Raw genomic sequence first — 17,780 nt, forward strand, 5'->3', positions numbered from 1 at the left:
GACAGGGCCGGCTGAGTGAAACCGAAGACACACAATACTTTCATAAGCCAAAGCTGCCGTCACGTTTTCCGGTGTTCACCGTCAAGACCTAGCGAGTTTCAGGGTGACAAGAGCAGGTGGCAGGACTCCGCCCACCATCAGGCTTTAACCATCCCCCCCCCCCCCCCCGCCTCTTCCCCCCCCCTCCGGCCCCCGCTTCGGCTCGCACGCTTCAATCGCTCCCTAAGATCCCGCCTCTCGGGCGCGCGCGAAGAGTGTTCTCTCGGTGGGCGCTGGGAATTGTAGTTCCGTCTCGACCAGTGGCCTCAGTACAGACGACTGCGGCCTACACATCCCGTGGTGCAGCGCGGCACTGGCCGCTCCCGGATGTGTGCCTGGCGCCGGAAGAGAAGACGGTCCCCCTCTCTCAGCCCGGCCATCTTGTGGGAAGAGCTGAAGCAGGCGCTGTTGGCTCGCGCGGCCCGCTGCAATCCGTGGAGGAACGCGCCGCCGAGCCACCATCATGCCTGGGCACCTACAGGAAGGCTTTGGCTGTGTGGTCACCAACCGATTCGACCAGTTATTTGACGACGAATCGGACCCCTTCGAGGTGCTGAAGGCAGCAGAGAACAAGAAAAAAGAAGCCGGCGGGGGCGGCGTTGGGGGCCCTGGGGCCAAGAGCGCTGCTCAGGCCGCGGCCCAGACCAACTCCAACGCGGCGGGCAAACAGCTGCGGAAAGAGTCCCAGAAAGACCGCAAGAACCCGCTGCCCCCCAATGTCGGCGTGGCTGACAAGAAGGAGGAGACGCAGCCGCCCGTGGCGCTTAAGAAAGAAGGTAAAGCCGGGGAGGCAGGCAGGGAGCATCGGGGGATGGAGGGAAGGAGCCGGGGGACCCCAGCCGCCACTCGCTTGTAAGACCAGTCCCGAAGACCGCTCGGAGAGACCCGGCCCTCCTCTCCGCACGTTTCCCCCACGCGACAAAAGCCAGGTCCCGCGAACGTGCTGGCAGCGTGGTGGCCGGCCCCAAGTTCACGCCGCCGCCTGCAGGACTCGGGGAGCCACGCCGTTCCCGCCTGATCCTGGGCGAGGAGCCGGGTCTTGCGGGCCGGAGCCTTCCCGCCGATTCCCCGCGCGGGCGGGCGGGCGGGCTCTTCCTGCAGCCTTTGGTTCCTAGGAGGAGTCTCAGTGGCCACGGCTTCTTCCCGGTCAGAGAGCTCTTCCCTCGGCGTGGTGCCGGGAGGAGTGCTCTTGTTTGCTTGGGGCTTCTAGCTCTGCCATCTTGCTCCCACGACGGCGCGGGGCGCCCTAAAGTAGAAAAACTGGGGTTCGGAGTTGACTACACCTGAGGTTGTCAGGTGTGATCGGAATAGATGTTGTCTGGAGCACCACGTGTGCTTTGTTGTCCCCACTCCTAAGTCCCCTGACTCCTGGAACCTTGTTTTAGCTTGCTGAAGTGGATTAAAACTGTTGAGAAGGAAGGGATTTGGCTCTCTTTGGTGAAGCGGGAGTTTCCAAGTTGAAGATTGGTGACATTACAGAGTCGTCTCGTGGCCCATCCTTTCTCTCGGTTTCCTGCGTTCACGCTGGTCTGGCCTGGTCCTCGTGGGTGAAACGAGGGCCCAGGGTGTCAGTGTCCCCGCAGCAGAGCGGGTATAGTCCCCAGCTTGCCCTCTACATGTGCGTGACGCGTGGTCAGGACTTTGCTAGTGCAAGTTTCATTTTTGCATTCTTGCTTGTTACTGGTTAGTTGTGGATGAAAAGGAACTGAACAATTGGAATAAGAAAGCATGAATAATCTGTAGCAAGTAGATGTGGGACCTAAGACCTAGGCTCTGAATGTTTGAGAGTGCCATTCATTATACATTGAAAGTTGAAGTTAGCCTATACTACCACGTGCTCATGGAGGGACTTGTTTCTCGATAGCTTGTGTTAGGCCTTGGTGTAGGGAATTTTTTTAAAAAAAGAACTTAACTGAGGCTTGGAATACAAAAACCTTGGATCTAAATGATGAATTAAACACAAATTCTTGAATAAAATATATTTGGAGGGGAAACATTGGAGCATTGGGAAGAATTTATACAACATTAAGGATATAAAGTAGTCAACCGATACCACACAATTGTGAATAAAGCGTTTAATTTCTGTGTTTGAAGGAGCGCACTTGATGTAATCATTTAAACTGCTTAAACTTAACTCTTTGATCACACTAATTAGAAAAAAAACATGAATGAGTTGGATCTTAAAAATCTAAAGTACTAGGTAGACATGTTCACTTTTAGTGTTTAAAACCTGAAACATGGTTTCCGTGTCCCAGTTTTGGTTATGAAGTCCATCTCTGAAGAGATCTGCTGTTGTAAATGTAGGGAAATAATTTATAGATTGATATAACTTGATATAAGGATTAAAGTTTGTCATTTACATAATATTGTGTTCCTTAGTATTTTAGAGACTTCCCTACACCTCCCTACCCCCCAACGTGTTAGCTATTGAAACCAGTGTTAGGCATGCAGCAGTTCTCAACTATCCCCCCCACCCTCAAAACACTTTTTAACGTGAAGTTGAAAAAAAGGGCCCACTTGAATGGAAAAATAACCATTTTGGGATTTTATTGCCTGTTAGTGGGTGAATTGGGTGACAGACCTGTAAACAAAGTTGCTTTATTCTGTGCTGTGTCTTTGGTAATAGGGCCCTGTCACAGGGCCCTAGATGTTTGGTATTTGTCTCACATGAATTTTGTATTATAGCTTGTTGCTAGTCAGTTGGTTTAGAATGTCACTGAGTGCATAAAAATGTCAAGTGTAAGTACCTCAAAATAAGCTTAAAAATTTAGTCACTTTTCATTATGAGGTTTTTCCTGTGGTTCTAATGATGGAACTCAACAGATTATATGGTAGGTGAGTACTTGACTGCTGAACTATATCCCCAGTCCCATGCTGAGTTTCAAGATTTTTAGATACTGTAGGCCTAATGTTGTATATTGGGCGGGGAAGCAAGCCATTGTTCATTGGGTGTGTTTGGCTTGGATATTATTATGAGGACTGGTTACATAGCTTCTCCCTAATACCATATGCCTCTTATGAAATTTATTTATTTAAATGCTTTGGGTTAAGATCTGTATTTTTTGTTTGCAGAGAATGAACTGTAAAATTTTATTAAAGAAGTACATAATTGTGCATGGTTGAAGAACAGTTGGGTGTGTCACGATAGTGATCCACTTTCTTAGAAATAGTGAAATATTGTAAGATTTGGGAATTACAGCATACTTGAAGTACTAGTCATATATCTAACAAACTATCTTTAAAACTACGAGTAATTAATATTGGTTCCTTTTGTGGGGGGGCTCATTGATTCATTCCAGTTACTTTGGAGGAAAATCATAAAAGGACCGTCAGTAATGCTTTAGTTATTACATGTTAATGCCACAATTTTCTTTTATTCTTGTGCTGGTATTTAAACCCAGGGTCTTGTGCATGCAAACATGCCACTGAGCTGTGTCCACAGCTCTCTTACTAAATTTTACTTATGGACTGAGTCTTTCTGTGTCTGTTTAAAGAGACTATTTTAATAGTTGAATTACTTCCTAGTGATTATGTAAGTTGCAACCCCCCTCCCCCCACACACACAAGAATTTGGTATCTAATACTTTTGCTCATTGCCTGCCACTCTACCATTAAGGCATGCCTCCATCTTCACATAACAGCATTTTTTGAAAAATTGTGGGAGGACTGGGAATGTAGCTTGGTGGTAGAGTGCTTGCCCAGCATGCATGAAGCCCTGGGTTCCATTCCTTAGGGTCACATAAGCAGAAAAGTCTGGAACTGGTGCTGTAGCTCCTTTGGTAGAGCCTTGAGCAAAAGAAGCTCAGGGACAGTGCCCAGGCTCTAAGTTCAAGCCCCAAGACTGGAGGGGAAAGTGTGGGAGGGCATGTACTTTATGTACTTATTTTCTGGTTAAATAGACAGGGTCTCTATAACTCAGAAATCCTGTTTGAAACTTTTTCTTTCACATTTGTACTTTTAAGGAATTACAAGTATTCCATTTCTTCCTGGAATACATATAATATAGTACACATGTTCACTTTTTTAGCTGTTATTCATTAGAAACTGCATGTGACATCTTTTAAAAAAAATCCCTGAGAGGAGTAAGGGTTACCCAAATGACTTCAGAATGATTGTAGACTGTGAGAGATAACTTGGCGAACAAGAGAGAAAACTAAAACAAGATCTTCAATACTGAGGAGTTTCTCTAACGTCCTTTGTTATACACATTAATTGTACCTAAAGTTAAATTGCAGAAATGACTTGTTGCACTGGTTGTTTATTATTAGGAATAAGGCGAGTTGGAAGAAGACCTGATCAACAACTTCAGGGTGAAGGGAAAATAATTGATAGAAGACCAGAAAGGCGACCACCTCGTGAAAGAAGATTTGAAAAGCCACTTGAAGAAAAGGGTGAAGGAGGCGAATTTTCAGTTGATAAGTAAGTATTTCTTCATGTTTTATTACTTTGCAGTTACATCTTAACATGAAGCTATAAATAGGGCAAAATTGCCATTCACACTGTAGCTGACTGTTTGTGTACTTAGATTCTGAATAAACGTGTTGGAACTTAAATCTCTTGTAATACAAGCTTGGTTACTGATCGCTTTTGCTCTCCAAATGATGGGTTAAAAGGAAAATAGTGATTTATTGCAGACCAATAATTGGTTGTATTTACACTAGCAACAATATTTTGCACTAGCAACAATGTTTTAAAGAAGGCTAAATTTGTTTCAGAGGTCTTTCTAGATTCTGGTTTCCTTTGTATTTGGAAATAGACGTGAATTTTCTAAAGCATGTATTTAGTTGTTGAGTTATGAGTCAGTAAACATTCTACATTTGCAAGCTTTTGAATGAGTAGCATTCCTTTTTCTGGAGGCTCTGGAGGTGTAATTGTCTATTTGTATTGTAGACCAATTATTGACCGACCTATCCGAGGCCGTGGTGGTCTTGGAAGGGGACGAGGAGGTCGTGGACGTGGTATGGGCCGAGGAGATGGATTTGATTCTCGTGGCAAACGTGAATTTGATAGGCATAGTGGAAGTGATAGATCGTAAGTCTTATGTTGATTATTTCATTTCTTAGATATTATTACACTTATTTAATAAACAGAATTTGAATTTCTAGAACTAAAGAGTATTATGTTAACTCAGTTTTGTTAGTTCTTTTTCACATTACAGTGGTCTGAAGCATGAGGACAAGCGTGGAGGTAGCGGATCTCACAACTGGGGAACTGTCAAAGATGAATTAACGTTGGTATTCTGAATTTTAAGTTAATTATTTCAATAAAATTGAACTTAGAATTTTTTAGAGGCTTACTGATACTTCTCTTAAATTTTGTTTCTGAGTCAGGAATGAATATTTTATCAAAGTTATTGTAAAATAATGTCTTAAGAGATAGGTTTTGTTTATATCATGACCAGTTATTCTATTCTTGTGTTTTGTTTTGTGCGAGTCCTGGAGCTTGGGCTCAGGGCCTGAGCACTGTCCTTGGACTTTCTCAAGGCTGGAGCTCTACTGCTTGAGCCACAGCACCACTCCTGGCTTTTTTTCTATGTATGTGATACCAAGGAATTGAACTGGGTCTTTGTGCTTGCTAGGCAAGCACTCTACCACTAGGCCAAATTCCTGGCCCAGGTTATTTTATTCTTAAGTATATGTGATATTAATGTACCTTTTCCTGAAGCTCTACACTTGACATTTGGGTATTCTCATTCAATTGTGCCTGCTATATAGTTGCTTAAATTTTAGCCCTTCTCATTTTTAAGTCAGTAAAGCTTTATTTTAAAACTCTTACGTTTAGTTTACCTTAGAGGACTTCTAGGGGGTAATTCAGTGGGAATGTTTAAGAATATAAAAATTTCTGTTTTTGTATGAAGAACTCTTTGGTTACATATAAATGGACCTAGATGCCTTTCTTTTCTTTCTTTCCTTAGAGAGTCCCCCAAATACATTCAGAAACAAATATCTTATAATTGCAGTGACTTGGATCAAACAAATGTGACTGAGGAAACACCTGAAGGTGAAGAACACCCAGTGGCAGACACTGAAAATAAGTAAGTGGTTTATGTGAGGGTTCAAACACTGAAGTGTTTTTTGTTTGTTTGTTTGTTTTTTTGCCAGTCCTGGGCTTGAGCTCAGGGCCTGAGCACTGTCCTTGAGCTCTACCACTTGAGCTACAGGCACCACTTCCGCCTTCTTTCTATGTATGTGGGTACCGAGGAATCGAACCTGGATCTTCTTTGTGCATGCTAGGCAAGCACTCTACCACTAGGCCAAACTCCCGACCAGTGTGTTTGGTTTTTTACCAGTATTCAGTACTATTACTTAATGATGGGGACGTGTTGTATATGTATCCCAGAATGTCTTGAATCCACTTGCTTAAGTTTATTGAGTTCTAGAATTTCCTGGCGTATTATTTCTGTTTGATTAGTTATTTTACTACTCTTATGCATCCTAGAAAGTTAAAACATGCACTGTTTTAGTAAAACTTACTAACACAAATCACAAAATTAACCATTGAAAGCCAAGGATGGAGAATAGTAACAGTTCTATGCATTCTGTAAGAATCCTGATTTTTGAAAAAGTTGTAGCAATACTAATACTAGTGGTCTTCTCAGTCCAGTGCTAAATTCATCCACTTTTCCTAGAAATATATATATTGAAAAAACAGTCCTTTCTTCAGTGTGTATTCTTGATAATCTTTGCAAAAATCAACTGACTATAAATATGGCTAGTAAGAATTTTTATATTCCATGGGTTAATGTCTTTTACATTTTGAATAGTTACTATTCTCAACTGGACCATCTGTAAATTAATCAAAGGGATTCTCTTTCTAAATTTTTTTTTTTCTGGGAAGAATTGCTCTTAGATAGGGTACAACACTAGTAGAGAGGGATTATTAAATTCCTTGACTTGCTGGCATAACAAAAACTGGTTTATTCTTGGAGAGAGCACATCAAAATACAGGGTGATATTTTGTACTTGGGGTGATATATATATAATATATATATATACATGAAAGTGTAGAGTCTTAATTTTGTGTTGTAAACAATGAAATTGTAGTGGTGATTTACATGAACGCTGTGCAGGATTAAGTAACCCCAGAGTGCTGAAAACAGTTGTTTATTAGAAAACCTGTGTTTGAGTCTTTTTCAACGAAAAAAAATTCTGTTTACCAGAAGTAAATGCTAACGTTGATAGAATATTAGATAAATATCTCTGGCTAAATATGCAGGAATAAATAAATTTGGGGATCATAGGTCTACAGAATATTCTTTTAAGCCAAGAGTTTGGCCTACTGGTAGAGTGCTTGCCTAGTATACATCAAGGCCTGGGTTCGATTCCTCGGTACCACATACTTAGAAAAAAGCCAGAAATGATGTCGAGGCTCAAGTGGTAGAGCCTCTAGCCTTGGGAAAACCCAAGGACAGTGCTCAGGCCCTGAGCTCAAGCCCAGGACTGGCAATATACATACACACACTATTATATCTTGTATGTGGTAATACAAATAAAACTTAATTCTGAAGCTTCTAGAGCTTCTATGTGGTTTATTATTTAGACCTTACATAAGTCCTTACAGGTGGGTGTCATAACTCATTGTGTTCAAAGTTATGCTAAATTCTAATCTTAGATGTGTCAATTGATACATAGCCCATGTGTCAGTCCCTAGTAAGCTGACAAGAGTACCTAAGACTCTCTGACTTAATGTAAACTTGCTTTTGGAAGTTTTAAGATGGGATTTGTCAAGTAGTAAAGGGCAGCTTCGAAGATTCTTGAAAATATAAGTAAGGTTAGCTCAATTTGCTGTCCTTGGAAAGAGGGCTTCCCAAAATGGGGAATGACTTGTTTATTGACAATACTGAGATTAGATTAGTGCATTCCTAGGCTTGTATTTCTATAAGAATTATATTTAGAAATAACTAATTTGGTATTGTGTTGAAACCAGTTTGGAGAAATGACTAGTGAAACAGTCTTCTGTTTCTACAAGTTGGCTTAAAGGTTAGGTTATACAGATTTTAAGATTTGTAGAAACTTGGCTTTGGGTTTATTTTGCATTAAGTGCTGGTGCTAAAGTGAAAAGGGATCCATTTTTTTTATTGCATAATATGAAACCTGGTAGCTTTGCCATGTGTCCTTACTAAATTATTGCTTCATGTATGCTATGAGTTATATATTGGGGTTTTGGAAAGTTAAAAAATGTCCTTCAGGAGAATATAGGCCAAGGATATTAATTACATAAGAGCATTGGAAGTGGTTTGTGTCAGTGCCTTTTGCCGGCTCATGAGGCTAAAATGTGGAATGTCACAGTTTAAAGCTTGCCTGGGCAGAAACGCCTGCAGTAGTCCACCTCCACTTAACCAGAATGCTACAGAGTGGTGGTGTGGATCTTTTGGTAGCCAAGACAAGAATTGAGACCCGGAGTTCAAGCTCAGGCCAATGACAAAAGTAGTTAAGGTTTGGTTTCAAAGAAATGTATACTAAAAGGTTAAGGTCAGTTCAAGATTGTTTTATTATTGATAAATGATCATGTAAGAATTTAAGTAAGTAAATTGTATATTCCTAGACTATGTACACCGATCAGAAGAAAAATCTGATCTCAGTTGTATGCTGGTGGCTCAGCGCTTGTGATCCTAGCTATTTGGGGGGCTGAGATCTAAGGATCACAGTTCAAAGCCAACCCCGGGCACGGAAGGCTGTCAGACTCTTGTCTCCAGTTAACCACCAGAAAACTGGAAGTGGTGCTGTGGTTCAAGAGGTAGAGCACTAGCCTTGAGCTGAAGAGCTCAGGGACAGGACCCTGACAGAGTTGAAGCCCATGACCAGCAACAAGAATAACAACAACAAAATGACCTGTTGTCTACCGTGTTTACATGTTAATATTGGATTACATAAATAATTAGGACTTAGCAATCATTCTAGCTAGATTTTTTATAATCATAAGATTAAAATCTTAATAAATTACAATAGCTACTTATCTCTCAGACATAAAATTGGAACATCTTTTTTGCAGGGAGAATGAGGTTGAAGAAGTTAAGGAAGAGGGTCCAAAAGAGATGACTTTGGATGAGTGGAAGGCTATTCAAAATAAAGACCGGGCAAAAGTGGAATTTAATATTAGGAAACCAAACGAAGGTGCTGATGGGCAGTGGAAGAAAGGATTCGTTCTTCATAAATCAAAGAGTGAAGAGGTAAAATTTTAGATTTTACATGAATAATTGTATTGAAAAAATGTTTCCATATAGATTGTGGGGTCAGATAAAAATTGAACCTATTTTTGGAATTTTACTTGTCATAAAATGATTCTTAGGTTGAAATGTTGGCATTTTCCTGTAGTTCAACCTAAAATATTAGGCTTTCTTTTAGTTAATACCTTTGAAGATTATGTCTATATTGTATAAAATAGTTAGGACTTGGTAAATAAGACTAAAATGAGTAACTTACATAAGATTTCCTTCATTTAAGAAGCATGAAAATTAGTGAAAACATTTGAGAAATGCATGTTGGTGTCTTAAGTCTGTAGCCTTTATAAGCCTTGGGGCATGTTTTTAGAAAAAGGTCACAATGCTACCTCTGATTAAGGTTTGTTAAGTATGAGGTGTTAAGCCATTTTTTTCTTCTAAATTCCTTTTCTCTATCAGCTTCTTTTGACCTTTTGAGATACGTACTTAGATCATAAATTGACTACAGCAGAAATATAGAGTATAAACCCTATTTGCCAAGGTAAAGTTAAATGTTACATAGACAAAATAGAAAGATTGAATAATATTCTATTTGTTTTTGATGCTGAGGATTGAACTTAGGGCATTTGGCGTGCATGTGTTCTACCACTGAACACCTTTACACCCTACTCGGTAAGATCTTAAAAGTGATTTAGTTTAGTAAGCAAAGATAGCTATGAGACACTGGGTGAATATTACGAAGCAGAGAAGTGGTTTGTTTGAAGTTAGAGGAGACTTTTTGGAGAATATTTGTTTTTAACAAATCCATCAAGATAACAAATGAAAATATGTCTTAATTGTCTTACAGAACAGACTATTTTGTTCCATTAGAATTCGATTTGTTTTGTCTTTGGTGCCAATACTGGTGCTTGAACTCAGGGCCTCAAGCTTTCATTCGGGTTTTTCACTTGTGATTATTTTTTTACCTCTTGATCAACATATCCACTTCAGCTTCTTCCTGGTGAATTGGAGATACCAGTCTTGTACTTTGCTACCCAGGCTGGCATTAAATTGTGATCTTCAGTTCTCAGTATCCTGAATAGCTAGGATTATGTGCTTGAACTTGGGTTCTGGGCACTTTCCTGAGCAATTTTTTTCAAGGGTAACGTTCTTCCACTTGAGCCATAGCACCTTTTCCAACTTTTTGTTTATGTGGTTCTGAGGAAGTGAACCCAGGGCTTCATGTAGGCTAGAAAAGCATTCTATCACTAGGCCATTCCCAGTCATGTATACCATTCTGATAGTTGTGGCATCTCAACACTGTCCAGTCCTTCTGGATGTGAGTTACCTTTTTGTCCAGTGTCACTCTGCATTGTATATACTACGTGCCTTAGTATATACTACTAAGCAACTAGTATCCTAGGTGTAAAAAAAACAGTGCATATATAGTACAAACTGGTCTCAAGTACCCGATGAGTGGTGGTGGAATTTACCCTCTGCAGTTAATGAGGACCACCATATCATGCAAAGGAAGTATGCAACTACATGTTTTGCAAGTTACAAAGTGTGAAACCTACTTATGATGAATTTTGAAACCAGGACCTTTTTTGTTTGCTGTTTTTGTTGTTGTTGATTTTGGTCTTGGGACTTAACTCTGGGCCCAGGCACTGTCCCTGAGCACTTCAGCTCAATGCTAGTGTTCCAGGTTGAGTACAGTATCACTTGAGTTTTCTGGTGATTATTTTGCCCAGGTTGGCTTTGAACCAAGATCCTCAGATCTAAGCCTTCTAAGTAGCTAAGATTATAAGCATGAGCCACCAGTGCCTGGTGGACTTTTGTGTTATTAAATCACTAAAAACCTTTTATGCCCTTGTGAAGTGGATAGTTAAAACAAGTTACTGCTATGTATGCTTTCACCATTTGAATGTTTAGGTATTCAAGTATGCTGTATGTAGTACAGATAACTTGTCTTTGTGACAAAGGAGGTTGAGAAAAAATGATTAGGAATTGTGAAATGAGATACCTACTATGTTACAGCTTAATCAGAGCTTGTATTCCTTCTTCAAAATTCCTATTCAAGACACTTAGAAAACTGTTGCACTAAAGTAACTATTTACTTAGAAATGTAAATGTACAAACTTTCTCTTTCCCTCCATCTGTGTACAAACTTCCTCTTTCCCTCCATCTGTGTGCATGTACTAGTAGGGCTTATAGGGCTTGGGCACTGTCCTTGAGCTGCTTTGCTCAAGGCTAACACTTGAGCCATAGCTCCCCCTTTGGCTTTTGTTTGTTAATAGTAGATAAGTCCCTTGCTTTTGTTCGTTCCAGCTCATTTTGAACCACAGTCCTCAGCTCTCAGTCTCCCAAGTAGCTAGGATTACAGATATGGGCCACCAGTATTCATCTTCAATCTCTTTAACTGTAGTCAAAATCCTCTGGGCTGGGCACTGGTGGCTCACACCTGTAATTCTAACTACTCAGGAGGCTGAGATAAGAGGATCGGTGTTCAAAGCCAGCCCAGGCTCGAAAGTCTACGAGATTCTTTGCTGTTGTTGTTGTTGTTGGGGTAATGTGTAGAGAGGTTACAATTGCAGATAGTAGATGCATTGCTTCTCATACATTGATAACCTCTCCTTGTGGTTTTTGAAGTCTGCCAGATTCTTATCTCCAGTTAACCACCAGGAAACTGGAAGTGGCTCAAGTGGTAGAGTGTTAGCAGCCTTGAGCTGAAGGTCTCAGAGGTAGTGCTTAGTTAGGCCCAGAGTTCAAGCCCCACAACCAATAGCAAACCCTGTAAGGCTTTTTGGTTTTGGTTTTGTTTTTTTTGTTGTTGTTGTTTTTTTGCATCTAAAATGTTGTAATAATCAATGAACTGGTATAAATGATTTGAGATAGAAGACATGTAAATTCAATACAGTATATAGAATTAATTTGTAATTTTTAGAGGGTTTTTGTTTTTAATTTCCTTTAAGTTGAAAGCACTTAGTACTTTTCCATTCAGAAAGGATTGTGCATGTAGTTAGAGAAAGGAAAATTAGCATAAGCAAAATTTGCATCCAGCAGAAAAAACACCATTCCAGAAATTCAAGAAAGTTGATAGTAAACAAAATGATGATGCATGTATTCATCTACATTAAGCACAGGTTGGATAGTTGGGCTGATTCTGTTTTTAAACAAAAAAGCTTATTTACATGTTTTGCTTTCTAGTTATATTACTTAATATCTCAGTCATAGCTTACACATACAGAATATATGGATTTCACAAATATTTTATTTCCAACAAAGTTTTTTTGCCTACAAGTGATTGCTTAAACCTAGATATGAATTGGGATTGTGGTCTGACCAGTTTACGCATAAAAGTTTATGAGTAACATGGCGGGGAAGCATGACTAGGAATGGAGGATCTTAACCCAAGCATGAAAGTGACATCATATTTCAAATAAAATGCAAAAAAAGAAAAAGGGCCAGAAGAGTGATAAAAATTCCTGTCTAACAATAAGTCCTTCAGTTCAATTCTTGTTATCAAAAGAAAGATATTTAGGTATGTTTAAGGTGTGGTTTTATGTGTTCATAGTTTTTCAAATCAGATTTTGAGCTTCATAGGTTGATTGAACAATTTGAAATCTAAACTTTGGATTTTTTTTTTTTTTGCCAGTCCTAGGCTTAAGCTCAGGGCCTGAGCACTGTCCTTGGATTTTTCTCAAGGCTAGAGCTCTACCACTTGAGCCTCCGCACCACTTCCAGCTTTTTCTAAGTATGTGGTACCAAGGAATCGAACCTGGGTCTTCATGCATGCTAGGCAAGCACTCTACCACTAGGCCAAACTCCCGGCCCCTGGATTTCTTTTTTGTTTGTTGTTGCTGGTGGGGCTTGAACTCTGGGGCCTCGGCTCTGTCCCTGAACTCTTCAGCTCAAGGCTAACACCTTGAGCCACTGTGCCACTTCTGGTTTTTGAGTGGTCAATTGGAGAAAGTAGTCTCATGGTCTTCAGTGCTCTAGCTGGCTTTGAACTGCAATCCTCAGATCTCGCCTCCTGTGTAGCTAGGATTACAGGCATGAGCCATCACGCCTTGCAAAACTTCAGATTTCATATTTAAAGTTGCCTACCATGTATATGAATGGACAACTGTATATATCTGTATATGATATATTCCCAGGTCCTACTTCTTAAAGAGTTATATTATTGCTAGTGGATAGCTTAGGTGCAGTTTCACACATTTCACTGCCAAAGATTACTGTTCAGTAGATCTAGAGTGGAGACCAGCCACTTTAAAGACTGTCGGTAGCACTTGGAATTCAGGGAAGTCTGAGATAGAGAAACATTTAAGGAAATGCTAATGGTAGCTGGTAGCTGAACCCAAAGCTAACTTTTATCTTTAGAGATAGATTTCACGTCAAGTATGCTGGTCTTTTTTTTTTTTTTTTCTTATGAGAAAGCTCATGACTTAGAAAATTTTGCTTTTCTAGTATTACCCAGTATTAATTCTTTACTTAACATTTTTAGGCTCATGCTGAAGATTCGGTTATGGACCATCATTTCCGGAAACCAGCAAATGATATAACATCTCAGCTGGAGATCAATTTTGGTGATCTAGGCCGCCCAGGACGTGGTGGCAGAGGAGGACGAGGTGGACGTGGACGTGGTGGACGTCCAAACCGTGGCAGTAGGACTGACAAGGTAATTGTAGAATTTTAAATAAATCACTGGCTGAATTCTTTCAGAACATTAGAAGCTTTTTTTTTTTTTTTTTTTTTGGTCGCTCCCAGGACTTGAACTCAGGGCCTGGGCACTGTCCTTGAGGTTTTTCAAGGCTAGCATTCTACCACCTGATCCCCAATTCTGGCTTTTCTGTGTATGTGGTACCAAGGAATCAAACCTGGGTCTTTGTGAATGCTACTCAAGCACTCACTAGACCAAACTCTCAGCCCCGTCAGTTGTGGGGCTGGGCACTATCTGAGCTCTTCAGCTTAAGGCTGCCATCCTAAAACTGGGCCACAGCGCCGCTTCCAGTTTCCTGGTGGTTAATTGGAGATAAGAGTCACGGACTTTCCTGACTGGGCTGGCTTTGAACTGTGATCCTGAGGTTTTAGCCTCTTGAGTAGCTAGGATTATAAGCGTGAGCCACTGGTACCCATCCTGGGTCTTGAACTCAGGGCCTAGGCATTATCCCCAAACTATTGCTCAAGGATATTGATCTGCCACTTGAGCAACAGTACCACTTTGGCTTTTCTTGTGTAGTTTATTGGGGCAAGAATTTCATGGCCCCGGGTAGGGAGTTTGGCCTAATGGTAGAGTACTTGCCTATCATGCATGAAGACTTGATGGTGATTCTTTGGTGGTGCATATATAGAATAGCTGGAAGTGGTGCTGTGGCTCAAGTGGCCCTTCCTGCTTGCCCTGTTTTTTTTGAGTCTTTTTTCTTTATTTTGGCAATTGGTCATTATTTTCACAGCCTGTTCATTCCACTAATCATTGATATGTTTGTAAGGCCACTTTGACATGGAGTATGTGGCTAGGTGGTTTCTTTCTTTTTTTTTTTTTTTTTTTTTGCCAGTCCTGGGCTTGAGCTCAGGGCCTAAGCACTGTCCTTGGACTTTCTCAAGGCTAGAACTCTACCACTTGAGCCTCAGCACCACTTCTGGCTTTTTTTCTATATGTGGTACCGAGGAATCGAACCCGGGTCTTCATGCATGCTAGGCAAGCACTTTAACCACTAGGCCAAACTCCCGGCCGTAGGTGGTTTCTTGTTAAGTGGATTCTTAGCCTGTGTGCCACTTGTACTTAACATGGACAACTGCAAATACTAAATAATCCACAGATCCAGTGAATCTCCTTATGTGATTTATTAGGAAAATAAACTAGAAGTAATGATAAACACCTATTCCAATACTCAGTAGGCACTTAGTAGGAGGATCTCAAGTTTGTATGAAACTAGCCTGGGCTACCTAGCCAGACCCTGTACTGTAAGGTAGAATGTTAAAACTAGCTTGCCTTAAAAATGCCCTGGAGTTTCCCCCTGATACTATAGTGGTACAAAGGAAAAGGAGACAGTCTGTGCTACAGTAGGGATTTTAAGTCTTGACAGAAATTGAACAAAGATTCATTGAAAGTAATTGTGATTGCCTTATGAATCCAGTCTATTAATTGTTTGTTAGGTATGAACGTTTGATAATATATTTTTAAATTTTAGAGAATTGTGGTTAATTTTGTTTTGTTTCTTTATTTCAGTCAAGTGCTTCTGCTCCTGATGTGGATGACCCAGAGGCTTTCCCAGCTCTGGCTTAACTGGATGCCATAAGACAACCCTGGTTCCTTTGTGGACCATCCTGTTCTAAAAGCTTTTGCATGCTTAAGGATCCCAAACAACTAAGAAATTTAAAAAAACAAAACAAAACAAAAAAAAGACTGTCATTCATACCATTCACACCTAAAGACTGAATTTTATCTGTTTTAAAAATGAACTTCTCTCGCTACACAGAAGTAACAAAAATGGTAGTCAGTTTTGTATTTAGAAATGTATTGGTAGCAGGGATGTTTTCATAATTTTCAGAGATTATGCATTCTTCATGAATACTTTTGTATTGCTGCTTGCAAATATGCATTTCCAAACTTGAAATATAGGTGTGAACAGTGTGTACCAGTTTAAAGCTTTCACTTCATTTGTGTTTTTTAATTAAGAATTTAGATGTTCTAATATACAGACTGGTATAAATATCGGACATTATCAGTTTTAATACCTGCTTTGCATTTTCACACATAGTCAACTGGGACATGTAAACTTTGATTTGTTAAATTTTATGCTGTGTGGAATACTAACTACTTTATGTATTTTAACTTAGTTTTAATCATTTTGGGGGAGAAATCTTTTCACTTCTCATAGCTGTTATATACGCTAAATCTTTATATACAGAAATATCAGTACTTGAACAAATTCAAAGCACATTGGTTTATTAACCCTTGCTCCTGCATGATTCATTAGGTTTGAATTATATCTGATACACAATTACATTTACCTTGAAAATGTGTGACTTTCCCATCTAAAAGTTAAACTTAGATACCTTATTAGTGAAAGTTGTTTAAGCTACTTACTCTTGATAGACAAGTGTCAAGTGAAGTCATTTTATGGGTATAAATCTCTCCCCATCCCCAAAGAGATTGGGTAGAATAAGTTGGGTTAATGGATAACATTTAAACTGCATAAAATAACTGTCTAACCACTTGCTATGATTGGTGTATTAAAGATCCCCAAATCAAAATGGTACATACATAATCAATAACTTCTGAGGACACTCAAGGGCACTGGTTAGTGTGGTGAGATAGAGTACTTTGATATAGTATTTGGAAATTAGGCAGCTTTACATGGTTGGAACAGCAGCACCATGCATAAAATAAAAAGCATTAGTGCTTATAACCTATATTTTTTGGCCTGAAGTTTATAGGTGAATGTTCCACTGGAGGTGATAAGTATTTTACTTCTTCCTCCATTAGAAAGTAAGGTAATGAATTAATTCCTTGAATGGGAGCAATACCACTGATTTTAAAAATACGTAAATAGAATTATTAGTAGCAGTTTTTTAGGGTATTTTAAAGATCCTGCCACATTATTGATTTGACAGGGAGGAATTTTAAGTTTAAACTCATCTGTTAATTCAGTTTTATCAGTAATTTTCTACCTCTGTCCTGTTTTTAAAATATTGAAGAACTTAAATCATAAACATGTCTGCTGTTTAGTAGATTTGTTTTCACATGCCCTTCTAGAAAATATTGTACAGTACAAGTTATTCATTTGATAAGATTTATCGATCTAGTTACCTACTAATAATAGTCTTGACATTTTAGAAAGGGGGTAATCGTTTTTAATGATGGATAAACGTGTGCTGGTGTTTTAGAACTTTATGATGTTCTGCATGTTCTACACTGGTGCTATTGTCTAATTTTATAATCTGCAGACATACTTGCTATCCAGAGGCAAGTATGAATTTAGTCCATATGGGCTATTGACCCCTTCTGAGATTGCAGCATATGTATTCTTAAATCAGTGTGTTTCATCTTTAAAGTATCTACTTTATTTCTGAACATGTAACATTTATAAACCCCAGGAATATTTTACAAATTAAAACACAAGTTGTATTAGCTGTCAGCTATTGTCACCAGAGAACACACAGCAATATTTGGTATGTTGCAAGCTTGAAGGTAGTTTAAACTTGAAATAGTTGGTCCATTAGTTGTATCTGATGGATGTGAATTTGCCTCCTAGTTCACTTTGTGTCAAGAGCTAAACTGTGAACCTTTATTGGTGGGTAATAACTGAAAATAAAGATTTATTTTCATGCTCACTTCTTAAAAGTCATAAAAGGCAATCAAATAGGAACCCATTTATCATGTTTTCTGATTTCTGATCTCTGTGTACCCCCAAGGCAATGCTCAGTTTTGGCTTCTTCAAAATAGATTTTTTAAGTTGGCATCAATTAGCACATACTAACACAATGCTTGTTGATTGTGATTCCTGCCATTCTTTCTCCTATTCCCCTCCCCTTTAGAACATCAGGTTTCTTTATGGTCATTTTAAACATTTTCAATATTTAAAAAAAATCATAGGTT

General features: G+C 39.5%; 1 protein-coding gene across 4 annotated transcripts; it reads left to right on the forward strand.

The window, feature by feature from the left end:
- The first annotated feature begins 385 nt into the window (after positions 1-385).
- On the forward strand, positions 386-16,013 carry Serbp1 (SERPINE1 mRNA binding protein 1). Of its 4 annotated transcripts, none has more exons than XM_090334637.1 (8): positions 386-815; positions 4,308-4,458; positions 4,930-5,070; positions 5,180-5,269; positions 5,954-6,073; positions 9,031-9,208; positions 13,683-13,856; positions 15,408-16,013. In XM_090334637.1, the coding sequence occupies exons 1-8, from the start codon at positions 503-505 to the stop codon at positions 15,462-15,464; spliced, it is 1,224 nt and encodes a 407-aa protein (XP_090190763.1). In that variant the 5' UTR covers positions 386-502; the 3' UTR covers positions 15,465-16,013. The 4 variants fall into 4 exon arrangements, with proteins under 4 accessions (XP_090190763.1, XP_090190764.1, XP_090190765.1 ...); XM_090334638.1 differs by having other exon boundaries at positions 5,198-5,269; XM_090334639.1 differs by having other exon boundaries at positions 387-815; positions 5,999-6,073.
- Positions 16,014-17,780: the final 1,767 nt, after the last annotated feature.

The sequence above is a fragment of the Megascapheus bottae genome, chromosome 6 (assembly GCF_031878675.1).
Source record: "Megascapheus bottae isolate mThoBot1 chromosome 6, mThoBot2.hap1, whole genome shotgun sequence".
Taxonomy (NCBI): Eukaryota; Metazoa; Chordata; class Mammalia; order Rodentia; family Geomyidae; genus Megascapheus; species Megascapheus bottae.

Coding starts and splice junctions, on each gene's coding strand:
- Serbp1 (XM_090334637.1), top strand. CDS start 503: ATGCCTGGGCACCTACAGGAAGGCTTTGGCTGTGTGGTCACCAACCGA. Junction 4,459..4,929: donor GGCGAATTTTCAGTTGATAA/GTAAGTATTTCT, acceptor TTTGTATTGTAG/ACCAATTATTGACCGACCTA. Junction 9,209..13,682: donor ATAAATCAAAGAGTGAAGAG/GTAAAATTTTAG, acceptor TAACATTTTTAG/GCTCATGCTGAAGATTCGGT.